The 20,396-nt window shown below is 38.5% G+C and overlaps 1 protein-coding gene across 2 annotated transcripts in view; it reads right to left on the minus strand.

Annotated features, from left to right (window-relative positions):
* Positions 1-20,396, minus strand: part of TMEFF1 (transmembrane protein with EGF like and two follistatin like domains 1) — an 83,992-nt gene that overhangs the window by 27,217 nt on the left and 36,379 nt on the right. For both annotated transcript variants that reach the window (XM_046023187.1, XM_046023188.1), the window contains exons 4-6: positions 19,037-19,063; positions 16,098-16,194; positions 1,153-1,301 (exon numbers count right to left, since the gene is read on the minus strand). In XM_046023187.1, coding sequence (XP_045879143.1) covers positions 1,153-1,301; positions 16,098-16,194; positions 19,037-19,063 — 273 coding nt within the window. The remainder of the gene's footprint in view (positions 1-1,152; positions 1,302-16,097; positions 16,195-19,036; positions 19,064-20,396) is intronic.

The following is a 20,396-nucleotide window of genomic DNA, read 5'->3' on the forward strand; positions in this document are numbered from 1 at the left end:
CAACTTGAAGTTTGAAATTGCAGGTAGAAACATTCAATCATGAACCAGTTCTTCATAAAAGGTATTATTTCTCTAAGCTACTGTTTCAACTTGGGCTCTAAATGCCACTCTATGAAGGAAAAACAAACTATGCACTTCTTTAAGATCAAGGCTAAGTGGAGTGCCTACCTACACGGGGTCTCTATCAGCAAATGGTGTGTTCTCCCACCCATATCTGATCTGCACCTGGAAATCCTCTGATGAGCTTCTTGAACATTCTCTGGTAGCTTAAAGCAGAGATACTGCAATCCCTTGTGTTGTATTTCACAAATAATTTCCTACCAATATAAAGCACCAAACTCTAACTTACATTTTTTCCTTAGCTTAGATAAAAACATATCCCTTTAATAAGTCCAAAAAAGTAGGAGGGTTGGGCCTTGTAAGCAGGAAAGACCCACGAGTCCATGACAATGTGTCGGCTCTTGTATGTTTTAAGTTACTAGGAAATAACACATTATCCCAGCCCGTATGTGTATTACTAAGGAACTTAAGTTCTGCCTTCAGTGACTGTCTATTTCTAGTTGAAATGGAAAACAAAAACAAATTCTTAGCTGGTATCATGGCTCTAAACCGTGACAAAAAGCAAGAAGGGCAGAAAGAATTTTAAACTGAAAGTTATAATTTTTCGTTACATTTTATAACCTCACACCAAAGTCTCTAACGGTACAAAATATGTAGGGGCAAAAACTACAGAGAGAATGTGAAAACAAAGTAAATGCTTATGCTCTAGAAAAAAAAAATATGAATATATGGTAATGCTTGTAGTTTTACTATAATTAAAATAAGTTGACTATTAAACAACTATAATCATTACTATAAATTTGAGACAATCTTTAAGAACTATAAATGTATCTACAAGTCTATGTTAGGAAGGGCTTAGTAACTACATGATCAACAGAAAAGCATCGTTTGAGTCTTGAGAAGATGAAAATAAATGAAAAAAATCTAAATTAGTAACAACAAAGAAATTCTAAAATACAAAATAATAGAAGAAACAAATAGAACATCAAAGACTTCTCATTTTACAAATATGGAACACTACCTAAATGACAGAAAAGATTTCAGACATAGAATATTAAAGACAGGTCTCTGGATGAGTAGAATGGATTTTACCTGTGCAATGACCGAGATGCCGTATATCAATTTGTTCTTGCTTTATACAAGATGCTTCTCGAACAAAACAAGGATTGTTGTAGGAACTCCCATCAGAAGCACACACAGGATTAAAACTGTAGCCACTGCAATCTATATTACATACACACCTGTTGGAAAAGACAAAAATTACTTATATTTACAACAAAAGTATTTCACAGTGCTGTGTTTCTTACTTTCTTCTTTTCTGCTTGCTGTTAACAGATTTCAATATATTGTTTTAAGTCACTGATAAAAAAAATTAAGCAAAGTGGATGCTCAGTTAACAATTTCTTTCAGGTAAGAATTTAGAGATAATTTCATCTGGATATTATTAGTCCGGTGGTTTCCCCAGAATTTTCATATCTAGATACAATAATCAAGGGATGTCAAATGTCCACAATGTTAATTAAAAAGCAACATGCTGTAGTGGAAAGGACATAGAACGAAGTTAAAAGTCATGAATCTAAATCCCAGCCCAACTAATTACTAGATTTGGGTCCAGATTCTTCCCCTAAGTCTTAGTTTGATCTATAAAATGGAGGTCACGATAATACGCCAACCTCACCAAATAACTAGAAGGACTAAAAAACATAATTTGATATAAAACATGTAAAATGAAAGCCCCCCAAAGTGTTTCTGGCTGGACATCTACCTATATCGCTGAGTGTCCCCTCAACACTGACACTGCACAAGAGGTCCCAGGCAAGATCACTCCTCCCAAGAGCAAAAAAATCTAAATGAGAGTATAAAAATAAGAAAAAAACCAGGAGCATCTGGGTGGCTCAGTCAGTTAAGCCTCTGCCTTCAGCTCAGGTCATGATCTCAGGGTCCTGGGATCAAGTCCCACATTGGGCTCCCTGCTCAGCGGGTAGCCTGCTTCTCCCTCTGCCTCTCCCTGCCGCACCCCCCACCCATACTTGTACTCTCTCTCTCTCTGACAAAGAAATGAATAAAATCTTTTAAAAGATAAATAAATAAAAATAAAATTTAAAAAATTGAGACTCTCCTGCTTCCTGCAACACTGTAGACTCAGAGGCTATGCTAAACTTCCCACTGAAAACAACAAAAATTACAGGAAAAGTATTTTAAAATATTCTCTCAAATGCATTCGTAAGTTGACAAGAAATCAAGGAATACTCAGAATAGAAGTTAAATGAAGACAGGAACACAGAAAGGTCAATTGAGCTAGCTAAAGCTGATTTTTCACCTTGAAAAGTGTTTACCAAATTGGGTAAATTCAATTATCAACTTTTGTAGCCTTGCAGGCCTCTGGGAACAGAAGACAAACAATGCTGACCTACTTAAGACGGGGAGTTTGAAGACCCTGGGAAAGCTGGAACCTCAAAAACTACAACTCTCCACATGACGGTAAACTAGAAATGAGTTTCCATATTCCACAGGGACTATTTAAAGTGGGAAAGAAAATGTTGTGTTGAGCCATGGCACTGAAGAGAGGGAAGAAAGACATCTCCCCTGAGAATTGAAAGCCACAAGCCAGCCCTCACATGGGTAATTATAACTTAAAATACTACTTGGGTGTTCTGAAAAACCTCAAGCCCAGAGTTTATTTTAAGAGCCAAGGACTGGAAGGGCCCCTAGGCAGCTGACAGAAGCGAATGCAATCTCCTTTGGAGAAACCAACTTTATTATCCTTGACCTCAAACATTTTCCAAGATACACTTGTGAGAAAAATAAGCAGATCACACTCACTCAGTCATATTTGTATAACAAATAAGGAAACAGAACACCATGAGTAGAACAAAATGATTTGAAAATGAACCAAACAGGGGTACCTGGCTGGGTCAGCCAGTGAAGCATGCGACTCCCAGGGTAGAAGTAACTTTAAAAAAAAAAGAAAAGAAAAAGAAAGGAAGGAAGGAAGAAAATGAACTGAACAGAATTTCTAATAGGTAAGAATGTATTATTAGAAATAAAAAACTTGGGGCACCTGGGTGGCTCAGTCGGTTGAGCATCTGATTCTTCATTTAGGCTCAGGTCATGATCTCTGGGTTGTGAGATTGAGCCCTGCATTGGACTCTGCACTGGGTGGGAAGCCTGCTTGGGATTTCCTCTCCTCCTCACACTCTGCCCCTCCCCTTCCATTGCATGCACACTCTCTCTCTCTCAAAAAATTAAAAATTAAAAAATAAAAGGAAATTTAAAAGTGCAATAGGCAGATTTAACAGCAGATTAGATAAACAAAAGGTGAGTTAGGGAACTGGAAGACAAGTCAAAGGAAATTACTCAAACCATAGCAGAGAGTAAAGAGGTGGTACACAGGGGAAAAAAGATGAAGAGACATGGAAGACAGAAGTGACAGAATTTGGAAAACTTGGACTAGACTTCAAGAAGGAGTAAAAGGAATGAGGCAAGGTCAATATTCTCAGCAATTCCTTGTCAAACTTTCAAAAACTAAAAAAAGATACTCATCTAAATATTCAAGAAGCCTGATACATTCCAAACAGGATTATTAAAAAGAAATCTACACAAAGAGATATCATAGTGGAATTTTACAACAATAGCAAAAAAGATTATTTTAAAAGCAGCCAGAAAGAGAAAGGTTACTTCTAAAAGAGGCAAGAATAAGAGGGACAAGTGTCTTCAAAAACAATACTGAAGCCAAATTATTTATAGTCGGGCAGTGAAATAATGACCGCAATGTGCTGAGATAAAATAGAATTCTATATAAAGACAAATACCTTTCATGAACGAGGGTAAAATAAAAGTAATTTGGAAGAATAAGAACTTAAGAGTTTGTCAGTAAAGGTAATCATAAAGGCAGTTGAACAATGATCTCATAAAGAAGATCTGAAATGCAAATGAAGAACAAAAGCATAAATACATAGGTAACATTAAACATTAACAAAGCTAGCCCAACAATTTCACTGGTAGGTAAGGTCCCTTAAAATCTCGTATACATGTGCATCAGAAAATGTAAATAAGAACGTTCAAAGCAGTATTACTCATGAGAACAAAGACTGGAAACAATCCAAATGTCCATCAACAGTAAAATGCACTGTAAAAGTCCAAAAATTAAATTCAATAAGCAGTGAAACTGAATGAAACATGTGCATTCACATGAATGAATCCCCAAAACATAATTGCTAAGCAAAAGAAGGTACATAGAGAGATGATTCCATTTTATATAAAACTCAAAATCAATTAAGAGATTTATCATATGTGGTAAAACCATTTTATAAGCAAAGAAAATGCAGGATACTAGGTAGGTAGAGGAAAGAGGCAGTCAGGGAGATCACCAGAGGGCAGCTCTGAAGTATTGATAATATTCTTTTTTTTTTTTTTTTCAAATATTTTATTTATTTATTTGACAGAGAGAGATCACAAGCAGATAGAGAGGCAGGCAGAGAGAGAGAGAGGGAAGCAGGCTTCCTGCTAAGCAGAAATCCCGATGCGGGACTCGATCCCAGGACCCCGAGATCATGACCTGAGCGGAAGGCAGTGGCTTAACCCACTGAGCCACCCAGGCGCCCAGTATTGATAATATTCTATTTCTGATTTGGGAGATAGGATTCACAAAACTTTGCTTCATTTTTGTGCATCAAGCCAAGTGTGTAAGTTTTCATGCATTTTTAAATATATATTCTATTTCACAATTTAAAATTAAGGCACCAGAAAAAAATTAACAATTCGTATTTACTAAAGTCAGAAATAGCTTTTACATTTCAGCAGGCGTGTGGGGATTGAGAATGTGACAGAGACCACGTATGGTCTGCAAAGTGTAAAATATTTATCATCTGCACCTTTACAGAAAATCCTTGCTGACCCCAGCTTGACAAGATATAGGTGACCAAAGTTGGAATGGCAATAAAAGAGAAAAAGTGGCCAATGAAAGGTAATAGAGCTGTTTCAGGAATAAGAAAAGGCCCAGCAACAAAGGCAAGATACCATACCAATCCAGTGAGAAGAAACAAGTGATTCAGCAGTAGACACTGAGCCCAACTGTGACCAAGTGTAGGAGAAAGTTAGCACTCCTCAGTGGGATGGCACCACTGCAGGTCAGACTAAGAACTCTGAGAACAAACCATGGCTACTGTTCTCAATGGCACACGAGGAAAAGAAAATAAAATTACCATGCCAAAGAAGTCCAGCTCAGTGAAACCATGAGCAGAGAGGAAAAGATCAGACTCCAGAGGCTGCTGATGTTACTGATTACAGCGATTACAGCTGTTTGCACACTGACAGCGATGCAGAGGGCAGGATGCCCAAAGCATAGGTGTGTGCACTAGGGTGGAAAGAAATCACTTCAGTAAATATGCCAAATTCAAAACATGTAACAACCATTTACTCTGCACCTACTGTGTGGGAATACTCACCTCTGCCTTACTTAATCCTGACAACAAATAATTATAAAAAGGTAAGATGAATATGAACAAAGGTAAAAAGCCCAAGATCACAAGACATAAACACTTCAAGCTTTTTCTCGTCCTAAAAAAGTGACCAAAAATTAAATCACTAGGTGTCAATTCAAGAAGTTAGAAAAAAAAATCAGTGAGATATGTCCAGTGAAAACAAAAAAGAATGGAAAAAAGAGAGGAATGGATACAGATACATGGGGATATAGATATGGATATGTAGATAGATCTCAGCAGAAATAGGAAACAAAGTTACAATAGAAAGGATCCATAAAGCCAAATTTGGTCCTTTGAAAAGACTTTCATATCTACAAAGGAAGATAAATCCGGAAAGAGAGAAAAACACATGAGGAATGAAATAGACTACATTCAGTAGGGATTACAGTTTAACAGGTGATAAAGGGTTATTATAAGCCACTTTAAGACAGCAAGTTTGAAATCTTAGGTAAAATGAGTAACTTTTTAAAAATATTAACTATCAAATTTAACTGGAACAAGACATAGAAGCTGAATGGTGTTTTAATCATTAAAGAATTAAATTGGTTATCTGAAAACAAAAAAAGTTCTTCAAAGACAGTTTCAGAGGCAGGTGTTGTTTAAAAAGAAAATTTATGGGAGTGCCTGGCTGGCTCAGTCGTTGGGCGTCTGCCTTTGGCTCGGGTCATCTCAGGGTCCTGGGTTCAAGCCCCATATCAGGCTCCCTGCTCAGTGGGAGGCCTGCTTCTCCCTCTCCCACTCTCCATGCTTGTGTTTCCTCTCTCGCTGTGTCTCTCTCTGCCAAATAAATAAAATCTTTAAAAAAAAAAAAAAAAACAAGAAAATTTATGAACACATTCATTCCAATCTTTCAATAAATAGAAAAATCTATTCTTCCACAAAGTCATCCAGAGAATAGAAGGAATACTCCCTCACTCACTTTCTAAGGCCACATAAACTTTAAAAAAAAATCAACAAAAGTAACAGATTACAACTCACTGAATAAAAACAAATAAAAGAGGAAGTCTCATTCTTATGGCAGACTGAACACCAATCAGTACTTCACAGGCACAGATACTGCAATTATAAAACAGCAGCAAGATATGATTTAAAGGGGAAAAAAAGGAGCACCATGAGAAGAAAGATGAGCTCTTACAAATTAAAATGACAGGGGTGCCTGGGTGGCTCAGTCGGTTGCATACCCGACTCTTGATTTCAGCACAGGTCATGTTCTCAAGGTCATGGGATCAAGCCCTGCATCGGGCTCCTCACTCAGTGAAGAGTCTGCTGGAGATTCTCTCCCTCCCTCCTTCCCTTCTTTAGCCTCTCCCCCCTCCGGGACCTGCTTGCTCTTTCTCTCTCAAATAAATAAATAAAGCTTTACAGCAGAAACAAAAAAGGGGACGTAGATAAAGTTGAAGAAATCTCTCAGAAGGCATAGCAAAATTTTTAAAAAATAGAAAATGGGAGAAAAGGTAAGAAATTAAAGGACTAGTCCAAGATGTCCAACAACTAAATAACAGAAATACAAATAGAAAAGAGAGGAAAGGAAGTCATCATCAAAAAACTAACTGAAGAAGGGGTGCCTGGCTAGCTCAGTCAGCAGAGCATGCGACGTTTGATCTCAGGGTTGTGGGTTCAAGCCTCACATCGGCTGTGGAGATTACTAAGAAAAAAAATTTTTTTAAAAAGCTAATTGAAAATTTCTCAAATCAGAAATAAGTAACTTTCTAAGAAAAGGTGTAACATTGTGAAATTTCACTATACTGGGAACCAAAAGATTCTACAAAAGAGAGAAAACAGACCCTATAAAAAGGATCAGGAATCAGAATGGCTTCAGGCTTCTGCAGCAACTGGAAGTTACAAGACAACAGAGCAATGCTTTCACAATTCTGAGGGAAAATTATTTCCCATTTAGAAGTATGTACTTGAGAAGTACATAGTATTATGTACTTTTAAGTATTATAAGTATTAGGTGTAAGATAAAAACACTTCCAGGGCGCCTGGCTGGCTCAGCCAGTGGGGTATGTCACTCTTGATCTTGCAGTTGCGAGTTCAAGCCCCATGCTGGGTGTAGAGATTATGTAAAAATAAAATCTTTAAAAAAAAAAAACCAACTTTCAAACATTAAGTCTCAAAAGTTTTTGGCTTTTTTTTTTTTTAAACATTTGTACCCTTTTTCAAGAAGCTACTGAAAAATAGACTAAAATGAGAAAGCAAAACCAAGAAATTTAAAAAAAAATACAAGAAGCAGACTATCCCATACAGAAGGGGAGGTAAATTAATTTCTAGGATACTTGTGGTATAACAAAAAATATATTTGGTCTTTGTTCCCCGTTCCTGGACAGAGCACCTAAAACCCTTGGAACTGTCTGATAGATGGGAGAATCTTTTATATGCTAAAGGAATGACTCACTGTGGGACTCACTGTGGGACTCACTGTGCGAAGGAAGGAAAGGACCAGCTTGACAACAGAAATACCAACCCCGGTAAAGTCAGAACTTCCACTTCCCACCCCAAACCAACCCACCTGACTTCTGGGAACAAGGGAGAGGGAAAGGGATTGGAGATGGAGTTTAGTCACCAATGGCCAATAATTTAACCAATAATGACCCTGCAATAAAAAAAACTTTGAACAGGAGCATTCCAGGTTGGTGAACACACCCACGTGCTGGGAAGGTGGTGCACCTGATACCACAGAGACAGAAGAGAAACTCCTCAAGACCCTTCCAGACCTCACCCTATGCGCCTCTTCATCTGGCTGCCCATTTGCGTCCTTCACAATACACATAAATGTAGCGCTGTGTGTCCTATTTGCAAATTCTCAAGCCTGAGGGGAGGTTGTAAAAATCTCCAAACTGGAAGTATGCTGGGAGAAGCTGCAGGGAACCTCACTGGCAGGTGGGGTCTTGTGGGTCTGTGCCTTCATTCTTTTTTTTTTTTTTTTAAGTTTTTACTTTATTTTTTTTTTAAAGATTTTACTTATTTATTTGACAGACAAAGATCACAAGTAGGCAGAGAGGCAGGCAGAGAGAGAGGGGGAAGCAGGCTCCCCACTGAGCAGAGAGCCCAATGCGGGGCTCGATCCCAGGACCCTGAGACCATGACCTGAGCCGAAGGCAGAGGCTTAACCCACTGAGCCACCCAGGCGCCCCCTGTGCCTTCATTCTGTGTCATCTGGGCTAACTCCAAGTGGAGAGCATCAGAAGTGAACTGAGTCGTGGAACAGCTGGTTGGTAGAGGAGAAGTAGAGAACTGGTTGTTGTTGGAAAAGATACAACACAAGTTAGATCCCAGGGTGACAGCTCTACATGAGGGCAACCAGTCCACACTGGAACAGCTTCACTCTACACAGTCCTATCGATGGCTGTGATTACCAATTACTAAGAGATCTAGTGCCCCTATGTCCTTCTTAGCCAGGGGACAGAATGTCCAGGTAAGCTGGCTCCAGACTCTGATCCACACTTGGCTCATCTTTACTATATAGTGGTGAAGCTCCGCACTCTTCCCTCCATGTCCTACTGCCTGACTCTGAGCACACACATTTAATTGACTTCTGAGAGCTAGAGGTCAGCTCTGGCAAGATAAGAAGGAGAAAACACAGAGCAGGCCCTTCTCTGACCACGTTCCTGCCAGTCATCCATACATGGCAACACTAGAATCCTGCCAGATGTCTCCTCTATGAGAAGCCCTAGGTTCCCCAGGACTCAGTCAAGCTCTTGCCCACTGACGTCCCCTGAAGGGAATCTTGTAAACTCTTCGGGAAACTGAAAGTCAGACTCTGACTCAGAAACCATTCAATGTATCTTCTTTTATAAGCCTTCGTGCAATCATGGCACTACGGCCCTTTCTTTCTTCAGCTGGGTTAATGCTCCACACTGGTAATACAGCAATATTCTATTTTATATACCCTAGGTGTTAGGTACACAGATGTAGTATTCTTTAAATTGTGTACATACGTATGCCGTATTTTACAATAAAAGTTTTAAATAAAGCATAGATCAATATGCATAGTATGTTGCCATCAGTTTTAAAAAAGGAAAGAGAATATGTGTACCTACTTGCTTGTACATGCATAAAACAATCGCTAGGAGATTAAATAAACATCACATGACTGCCTCTAGTAAAGACACCTGAATGGCTGGGGAACAGAGGCAGGAAGCAAACTTTTTACTTTTAAAAAGTAAAAAGAGCCTTTTAAAGCTTTTGAGTGTCTAACACCACAAATTTCAAAGGCATGAATGCATACTTACATAAATAAATGAATTCAATGACTTCTATGATTTTTGCAAACCACAACTCTTAAGTCTTTAAAATAGGGATAATACCTCATAATACTGGTGAAAGAACCAAATAAGCTTTTGTAAAAAGCTCTTTGAAATCAAATACTATGTACATATGAAAGCAGTATTATTATTGAAAAAAATCTATCCTTTCCCTTCCTTTCTCTTCACTTTATACAAGAAGTGTTATTCCTTCCTGATATAGTAAGTTTATTTAGCAGTTAAGAAAACACTGGCTTGGGGCACCTGGGTGGCTCAGTGGGTTGAGCCGCTGCCTTCGGCTCAGGTCATGATCTCAGGGTCCTGGGATCGAGTTCCGCATCGGGCTCTCTGCTCAGCGGCGAGCCTGCTTCCCTCTCTCTCTCTCTCTGCCTGCCTCTCTGTCTACTTGTGACCTCTCTCTGTCAAATAAATAAATTTTAAAAATCTTTAAAAAAAAAAAAAAAGAAAGAAAACACTGGCTTAACTAATGTATGTGGAGATGCCTGGGTAGCTCAGTCAGTTTAGCGTCTGCCTTTGGCTCAGGTCCATGATCTCAGGGTTCTGGGATTGAGCCCCATATTGGGCTCTGTACTCAGCTGGGAGTCTGCTTCTCTCTCTCTCCTTTTCCCTCTCCCCCTCCCTCTGCTCATGCTCACTCTCTCAAATAAATAAATAAAATCTTTAAAAAAAAAAAAAACTAATTCATGTGAAGTTATTCAGATTTAACAAACACCTATGAAGCCTGCAAAAAGTTCAGTACAATACCAGTCTTTTTCATGTATATTAAATCCATACAATGACTCTGTGTGCAGCTCTGAGTGAGTAATAAAGCCCTAGTGTGAACAGCCATGAATTCAACAAAGACCTACAGAGGGATACTACAACCTAACCTTATGGCAAGTTCAACCAGTATAGAAATCAGCAAGACAAAGTCCCTGTCCTTAGGGAGCCAACCATCTGCTAGTGATCCCAACAGCATAAGTGCCACGCAGAGGTTATTTCTCAAGAACAAGGAGCCACAGAGAATAAGGTCACCTAACTCGTAGGGATTGTGGAGGAGAGCAAGGGAAACTTCTGGGAAGAGGCACTGACATGTGACCTGAGTCACACCACATCCAAGTCGAGAAGGAAAAGTAGGAATTAGATAGATAAATAGAGATGGGACTCCAGGCAGAGGGAATAAGAGGCAAACTATCAAAGAGTAGCACAATATTCAGAAAACTGCAAAAGGTTATGGGGATATGACGTTCTGCATTTTAAAAACAGACCTCTCAAAGGAAACCTTTACTGGCAGCTGTGTAGTGTTGAGTAGTAGTAGGAAGGCTCTGTACTGTAGTAGGAAAGTATTTCTGGATGAGGAGCCTACCATTGCTAACACCCAGCTTATACTATGTATAAACTAATATTTAATAGTGCTGTTTTCAGTTATCAGAAGAAAAAGAACAACCTATAATTATTTTTCCATTATAATCTAAGGGGCCGGCATACAAATTTATTAAACCTAAATAGTTTTAGAAGTCTGTATCTATACATGCAGAGAAGGGCAATGTTAAATGACAAAAAATTACTGTCATCTCTGATTAGGAAGAAATAAAGAATAGATAATGGAAGGAGAGGAACTTCTTTGGTTCTTTTTTTAAAAAGTCTGTGTGGCATCCAGAAAGGAAAACATAATGGAGGACACACATGTATAGCATCCCTCTTGGCTTAAACCAGAAAAAAGATTTCCTTGCACCTACTGAGAGAGACTCATCAGACTGTGACACTGACCAGCCATCTGTGTCAAACAGAAAATGGTCCCATGATGGACAAAGATGTCCAAGCAGGTAAATTAACTGTTTATCAATGTTGTCTGTCACACTGCATACCTACAATGATTCTCTGAGCAACTCTGAAATCTCCCCTCACTCAGGGAAAGAGCATCTCCAAAAAGACTGACATCAAAAAGGCAGGAGAGCAGGGACTATTTCCACAAAAGGTATCACACACAAAGTTCAAAAGAAGTAATTCAAGGACTTTTATAACTCACTTGTATTGACATTATGCCTGATGATTCTGCCGAATCCTCAAACCATTTGTGGGTAGAGACTTAGGTCAGGACTATAAAGGTACTGATGTGAAGGAGTTTTAGGATTATCTGGCCCCACTGTCCAGACAAACAACTGATGGCCATCCTGCAGCAGTCACTTCAGCTTTGGCCAGATTAGAAATGTTTAGGAAAGGACAGGTTGCTACAATCATACGGTTCAAGAAATATAATGTGCTGTAAAGCAGGAGCTGTTTCCAAGTTTTAAGACTAAGCAGATCTGGGCTGAAGCCTTTATTTGTTGGTGTAAGACTCTAAGGCTCTTCCTTCCTCCATCCTAGGAGCCCATACATAAACAGGGGCCAGAAACTCAAAGCGGTTTGGAATGCTGAGCCCCCCACAAGGAAAGCAGCTCTTCTGCAGACTTCCACAGTACTGTGACAGACTTTACAGGAATGAGAAATAAAGTTCTGTCAAACTCCCCCTCCCTCCCCCAAAAAAAGACTAAGCCCAAAGTCCATCCACTGTACTTCACAATGGTCACAATGGAAAACCAAAACCTCACCTAGCAGGGAGTCAAATTTCTTGGAACCTCACGACCTAGCTCCAGGTGTAAATTCAAAAGGGAAGCATCAATGAAGATAGCTATCACTAACCCATGTGAACACCAGAGTGTCACTGGAGAGGCACAACGTGCTTCAGGAAGGAAGAGGGGGAAAAAAGCCTTTCAGAAGCTAAAACTAATTTAAATTATAAATAAATTAGCCATTGAGCAAACAAGAGATAAAATATATGCTTTATTAATAAAGTCCATACACTTCACTCAGAAGAACTGATTTACTCTTTTACATTTAGAATTTATTCCTACATTAGACACCGTTCTCTATAGGTCTATTATCTCCTATTCTGGGAAAGAAGAGAAGCAAACTTAAAAGCTGGGGTCATCTAACACTCAGGTTCATTGTCAAAGCACCTTAACAGTACTCAGAAGCAGCAGCTAAGAACCTGAGGTGGGAGAAGAAAAATTATTTTCAAAGAACCCAAAACACAAAGCAGAATGCAGCCATAAGCTCAGGGACGAAGCAACCACCACTGAGAACATCAGGGCGTACACAGCGCGTTAGAAAAATCCCTTGTCGTTGGACCTGTGTTCTGGGAACTGCAAGCCATTCGGCCTCTTCTGAGACCAGCTTCACTTGTAAAATCAGGATAATACTTCTTGCCACCAGACAGAACTGCCCTAAAGAGCTGAAAAAACAATTTATGTAACAATAGCTGAAAAATCTAACACACTATACAATATGAAACACTAAGACAATATATTTAAATAAATTTCCATTTAAATGGCTAAATAAAAAATTAGCACTTCTCTTAATAAGCAAAGAATTAAGTTACATGATACCACTGATCCCACAAAATGCCAGGGTTGTTTTCTAAACTAGTAGGAAAAAAAGAGAGCGCTTTAAAGCAAGAGATTTTAGCAGCGCTAGGAAACCAGATAGGGTATAAGCATTTCTTCTAATAGAAAACACATTTCAAAGTGAGAAAAAAATAAATATTTTTAAATGAATATCTATACCTAAAAGATAACATGAAATATAATATACAACATGAAATATAATATCAATTATAGTATCGAGGAATATTTTTCAAACTATAGGTCATAATCACTAGTGGATAAAGAAGTCAATTCTGGGGGTGCCTGGGTGGCTCAGTGGGTTAAAGCCTCTGCCTTCCACTCAGGTCATGATCCCAGGGTCCCAGGATCGGGCCCCGCATCGGGCTCTCTGCTCAGCATGGAGCCTGCTTCCTCCTCTCTCTCTGCCTGCCTCTCTGCCTACTTGTGATCTCTGTCTGTCAAATAAATAAATAAAAAAAAAATAATACTTTCCTCGGTACCACGGCCCACTTAAAAGTTTAAAAAAAAAAAATTACAATAACCGTTGAGGTATGCCCAATTGTTAAACTCACTACAATCAGTAATAAGTGTTCTGTACATAAAAGATTAATGTCCTAAAACATCCTTCTGTCTTTTTCCATTGTAGGATTAGCCATTTTAGCTTAATCACTTGCCTAAATTTAGGTAAAGGTACCAACTGCTTCCCTAATGTTTTCCCATTATTGCACCAATTTCCTGGCCTGGACTTGGCTGCCTGTCCCAGTCTTCATGTTCCCTGGCTGGCTCCTCAGCTTGCATGCTCCTTTCTACTGGTAAGCTCTTCCCTGGTCTGTGCCCACTTCCTTATGCTTAAAGCCTGTTATCTGCAAAAACATTGGTTGCAGGTCCTCAAACAGACACACAAAATGAATTTCGTACCTGCAAGGGAGTTACTCTGACTGGGCATAGGGTACATATTATATTATGAGGTAGTGTTCCTAGAAAGATGTATATTCTACTATAGAGATATCACATGTGAGGCTGCCTCTGAGACTAGATGGAATCTGTTCTACTTCCAAGCAGAAGATCTCTATCTCTTGTAATTAGGGATGAAAAATGAGAGCAGAGAAATGTCTAAAACAGGACTGGAGAGAGCTACCATCAAAGGAATAAAAACAGATCAACAGATCAAGCCAATCAATCAATCACTGACAACTATTTTAACTCTGAACACCTTTATAGAACAGTCCTGAATGAAAACACTAAAAAGAACTAAATCTCTACAAAAATAGAAACACACACACCCCAGTACTTCATCATGCCATACCATTAGCACAAAGCAAGAAAAAGAGCACATAGCATCTCTCTTTTTTTTTCACTTTTTTTAAAAATTTCTTTTCAGCGTAACAGTATTCATTGTTTTTGCACCACACCCAGTGCTCCATGCAATATGTGCCCTCCCTATTACCCACCACCTGGTTCCCCAACCTCCCACCCCTCACCCCTTCAAAACCCTCAGGTTGTTTTTCAGAGTCCATAGTCTCTCATGGTTCATGTCCCCTTCCAATTTCCCTCAATTCCCTTCTCCTCTCCATCTCCCCATGTCCTCCATGTTATTTGTTATAAGAGCACATAACGTCTCTTATCTGTTCTCTCTGCAAGTCCGTATCACTCATCATTTCTTTCCTGTTCTAAAGACCCACATCTACTTTGGAAAACATGTACTTCCCAATCAAATCACTGAAATGGATGGACACACATCAACCCAAGTGACCAACATGTAGAAACAGAGCAAATGCAAGTTTTGTTAAATTCACTTTTTACTAAACTTGTCTTGTGCCAATTCTCACCACCTTTAAAATATATACCAAGAAAATTATCAGACATTAATTTTACCATATACCACCCAAACAGCCAATTTTGAACCATAATCCTGAAAAAGGTGCGATCCTGATTTTCAAAACTCCCTATAGGCATTAATGCTAATTAAACCATATTACTAATTCAGTGAAAGACCTGAATATGTATTTGCGGTCTGAATAAAACCTGGGACCAGAAAACACACAGTGAAAATATGTGTGAGTAAGGAAGAAAGTGCAAATCTCTATAAAATAAGTGTTTTAAACTATCCACTAAGGGGAAATTAGGGATGTGAAGATCCATTTGTGCTATAATGTCCTGAAGTCAGCATTAAAGCTTTTAGAATCAACTATGCAAAAAGCAAACACCGCAGGGAAAATGAGAGGTTGAGAATGGGAATAAATAAACAGGAAGAAACAAACATAACTGTGTTAATGATGTCAATATTATTGCTCTTCACCCCATACCGTGTGAAAATTGGACAGACAATGCTGTCCAACTACAAAACCCACCTTACTGAAGGCTGAATATGAGAGAGAAAATAAAACAACAGGTCAGTCTGTGCAAACGGGATTTCTAAAAATATTTTACTCATTACACAATAATTACTATATCTCAAATTCTGGATTTTCCTTACATGGAAACACATGCAAAGTTTTTACATAAAAATGCAAGTTAAAAGAAAAAGAGAAACTTATTAATACTAGTAGAAAGTATAATGGTAGGAGAATTCAGAATAAAGTATTTTTGAGGAATAAAATTGGCACTTAGGATAAAATATATAAAACTGTCAATAAAAATAAAGGCAGAGGTAAACCTAAAATAATTATACATGGATTCTCATTCTAAAATACAATACTTTAACTTAAATAGCTATGATATTATATCAACATAAGAGAAAAATTAATACAAACACGGTTAAACAAAAAAATATAGAAGGCACACACAAAATACCTAGAACCAGGTTAAAAGATTCCTCTCTACAATATAACAGTGCTGATGATTAACTTCCAAGAAAATGCATCGCTTCCCCTCAATCAACTCACCCAACATTTTCTGCATCTTCATCACACTCAGCTTTATATTTGCAAGGTCCACATTTGGAGTGTTTTCTGTGAACTTCTGCCCCTGACCCCTCCTCTTCTGTTTAAAAAGAAAAATTAAATTTTCAAGCAAAAGTTGGGTTCCTTTCCAGATAAGCTTCACGTTTTCAGCAGCCATTATCCTATTTCTAAGGAAAATATACCTGAGCTCTTGAAAATAATCACTTCCCAAGTCTATCAATGCTTGTGCCCAAAAATGTTGCCAATACAAAGTACAACATAATCTATGAGGAAAATAAGTATTGGTACTAGCAAAACAATCCCTTAACCTATGTACAAAGGTGCAATATAGGTTTTGACAATTGCCTTTAGAAGAATTAGCACATAACATTAAATAAGAAAGAGAAAATAAAACATGGGTAATAAATTTGGTCTAGTGATTACCCTACTGAAATAGAGTGTGATGCTGGTCAGCAAATAAATGGTTAAATGCAATAGAGTGTAACCACTTCTTCACATCAGTTTCAAACCTGCCTTTCTTACTCTATTAACAACTAATTCCAGAATAAAAAAATATATATATTTATCTCCAAATCTGTGAAAGGAAAGGGGTCTCCTTATGAAAGACTTGGCTCTTTTTCTACTTTGCCACTTAACACAGCCAGAAGTACCCAGAATACCGAAGTGTGTGGGTCTCCCATGCATACCTCGAAGTCCCCAACTCCTATCCCACATTTAAGGGCTTCTACATTTGTGGGGCTCAACTAGAATGGATCCTACCCAGAGCAGGGAGCTCTGTTCTGAGGGCAATTTAGGGATTCAGCTTTCTCAAGGGATCTCCCATTCTGGTTTGGAAAATAACACCTTATTCAGGGGGTGTCAATTAGTAAAGAAGATACCGAAAGGAAAAATCCATAAACCTAATATGACTCAGGTTTTTTTTTTAAAGATTTTATTTATTTATTTGACAGACAGAGATTACAAGTAGGCAGAGAGGCAGGAAGAGAGAGAGGAGGAAGAAGGCTCTCTGCTCAGCAGGAGCAGATCGGAGCTCGATCCCAGGACCCTGGGATGATGACCCGAGCCGAAGGCAGAGGCTTTAACCCACTGAGCCACCCAGGTGTCCCTAATATGACTCAGTTTGGTAATACTTCCAAACTTTCCATTTTTTAGTGTCTGCCTACACTTTAAGTAGAAATCTTACCCCAAATTCTTATGAACACTCCCCGATTCCAGGGAATCCTATGTATTTCTGAGGCTTTGGTATGGACACCACGAGCTCCCTTAAGTTTATGTACTAATCTGAACAAAGCACTTAGCCTTTCTAAACTCATACTCCCTAAAGAGAAATTGTCTACCATACATCCTCGGAGAAAGACATCCAGTATTTAGGGCGCCTGGGTGGCTCAGTGGGTTAAGCCACTGCCTTTGGCTCAGGTCATGATCTCAGGTCCTGGGATCGAGTCCCGCATCGGGCTCTCTGCTCAGCAGGGAGCCTGCTTACCTCTCTCTCTGCCTGCCTCTCTATCTACCTGTGATCTCTCTCTGTCAAATAAATAAATAAAATCTTAAAAAAAAAAAAAGACATCCAGTATTTACACTACTTACACAAATCTTGACACAAACCTTGACATACACAAAACTTCCACTTCTTTAGTATAAGAACAATTGCCTTACTGAATATCTGACCACAGGGATTAGACTACATGATCGCTCTTAAAATCCTTTTCAGCTCTCAGGTCTAGAATTGATGGCCTGATGGTCCTTCACAAGTGATCATGAAGTTTCTGCTTGAACATGTCTATTTAAATCACATCTTATGGGGTGCCTGGGTGACTCAGTGGGTTAAAGCCTCTGCCTTCAGCTCAGGTCATGATCTCAGGGTCCTGGGATCGAGCCCCACATCGGGCTCTCTGCTTAGCAGGGAGCCTGCTTCCTCCTCTCTCTCTGCCTGCCTCTCTGCCTGCTTGTGATCTCTGTCAAATAAATAAATAAAATAAATAAATTTTAAAAAATAAATAAATAAATAAATCACATCTTATTATGGGATGTAGCTTTAATTTTTTTCCCCCTCTGAAACTGTCATCCCATTTCTTCTATTCCCTAAAGTGACCTTTGAAGTGCCTTCCAACTCTGACATTTTAGGATTCTATGAAATGTGGAAGTCTGCAGTAAGGTTTCGATAATATCAAAAGGATCACAATTGTAATTTTCATCTGTTTAAGTGTGAATTTTACTAGAGTAAGTTTTCTTTGAGCGGATCTCCACAGTTCCTCCAGCATTATTTTGCATACCGTGGATACTAAGTATGACAGCTTCATTAGAGTTGACATAATTAATCATTCTTAATTCTGATAATTTAGAGTAAACTCTTGTTAAATGCTATTACCAGATGTTACTTTTTTAAACAGAAGTGATTTATATATCTGTAAAATTAAATTTTAAAACACAGATTCTACTACAGTTATTCTGCAAGCCTTCTCTTTGCCATGCACAGCTTGCTCCAGAGTTTTATAATCCTGAAGCTTGAAAAGTCCTTAAGAGCAAAAATTTGTAAGCAAGGGGTGAGAGATTCACCAATACTCTGGTGCAACCCAAAATCACCTATGGGGATGATCCCAAGGAAAAGGCACTTTGATGCAATCTCAGTTTTAACAGGAGTTACATTTCCGCTTTGTGTGTGAACAAAACTTTAGCGAAAATAACCGCATGATACAAAGTGTCTAGGGTCGCCAGTGATGGCTAAGAGTTTCTTTCTGGAGTAATGAAAATGTTCTAAAATTGATTGTGATGATGAATGCATAACTCTATGTACCAAAAGCCACTGCGTTGTACACTTTAAATGAGTGAACTGTATAGTATGTGAATTTTACCTCAATAAAGCTGTTCAAAATAGAAAATAACAGAAAACAAATGTCCTTTAAGGGGTACTTAAAACTTACCTCCTTCTCCAGATCCAGAGCCGTTATCTGGGAATAAAAACAAACAGTGAATAGAAATATTTTTGCGGGAAATTTCACCTTACCCAATGGTAAAATTTCCTATCAAAAATCAAACTGTGATGGGGTGCATGGGTGGCTCAGTCAGTTGAGCATCTGCCTCTTGGTTTCTGCTCAGGTCACGATCTCAGGGTTGTGAAATTGAGCCCTGCATTGGGTACCATACTCATTAGGGAGTCTGCTTGAGATTCTCTCTCTCTCCCACTCTGCCTCTCCCCCAAACCCCCATTCACAAATGTTTGGGCGCTTACTCGCTCTCTAAAATACATAAATAAATCTTTTTTTTTTAAAAATCAAACTGTGATAGGAATTCTCATGTAGCCTTTTTGTTATTTTTTTTTTTTAATATGGAACTAAACTGTTCTTATATACCTATTCCATGTCTTTCTCCAAATAGAAATTCCTTGGCCACACAATCATCTGTACCTCATACATCTGTTGTAGCCCATTTAGGAAATACACAGGTGTCTTACACAGAGTAAAGGCCAACAAACACTGTAAAGTAAATGGCTAGATAAAAGTAATTTTAATTAACTCACTTAAAAGGTAAAAAAAAATTAATTTCGTTAAAGCTTGAGAGGAATACGAATAAGCTACTTTTATTAGAAAGGGAGGAGAAGAGCTTTGGGTCTTGCTTCAAAAATCTTAATGAAATCTGTGGACAAAGGCCAAAAGCCAAAAGGTAAGAAAAAGCCTCAAGGCTTAAAAGGGAAGAACTTCAGAGCTGAGGTTTTCAAATTACTGATAAAATTAGCTTCGTCTAGGAAACTTAACTAGAAGGACTCTCACCAAGGTGTAGGTGAGACAGTCATCACTAATGAAATTAAAGAGCCTCCCTCAATATTACCAGCAAGAAGTCAGCCTAAAATGTAACTAATATGAAATATTTATTTTATAAATCCTAAAAAGGCCAACGTATGGTGCAGAGCATGTTACAAAGAGGGTAATGTATCATCAGCATGATATAGTAAAAAGGAGAGATGGAAAGTGATGCACTTGACACACTTTATCCAGCACTTTCGGGGGGGATGGGGGAGAAACATCCTCAAGAACCCACTTCAGTTCTTCACAGAGTTCCCCAGAATGGGAGACAATGCCCTTCATAATATCACTCCTTCCCTTTTAATCTCCTTCAGATAATGATCGAATTCCCAAAACATGGTAGAAACAGAAGAAGGAACTAGAAAAAGACATATTTTTTGTAATGTCTACTATAAAATCTTCATGGGATTTTATAAAGTCTTAAATTGTACTCAATTTTGATTGATCATAAACAATTACATCTGAGTAAGTAAGGAGGAAA

Source organism: Meles meles, chromosome 11 (genome assembly GCF_922984935.1).
Source record: "Meles meles chromosome 11, mMelMel3.1 paternal haplotype, whole genome shotgun sequence".
Lineage (NCBI taxonomy): Eukaryota > Metazoa > Chordata > Mammalia > Carnivora > Mustelidae > Meles > Meles meles.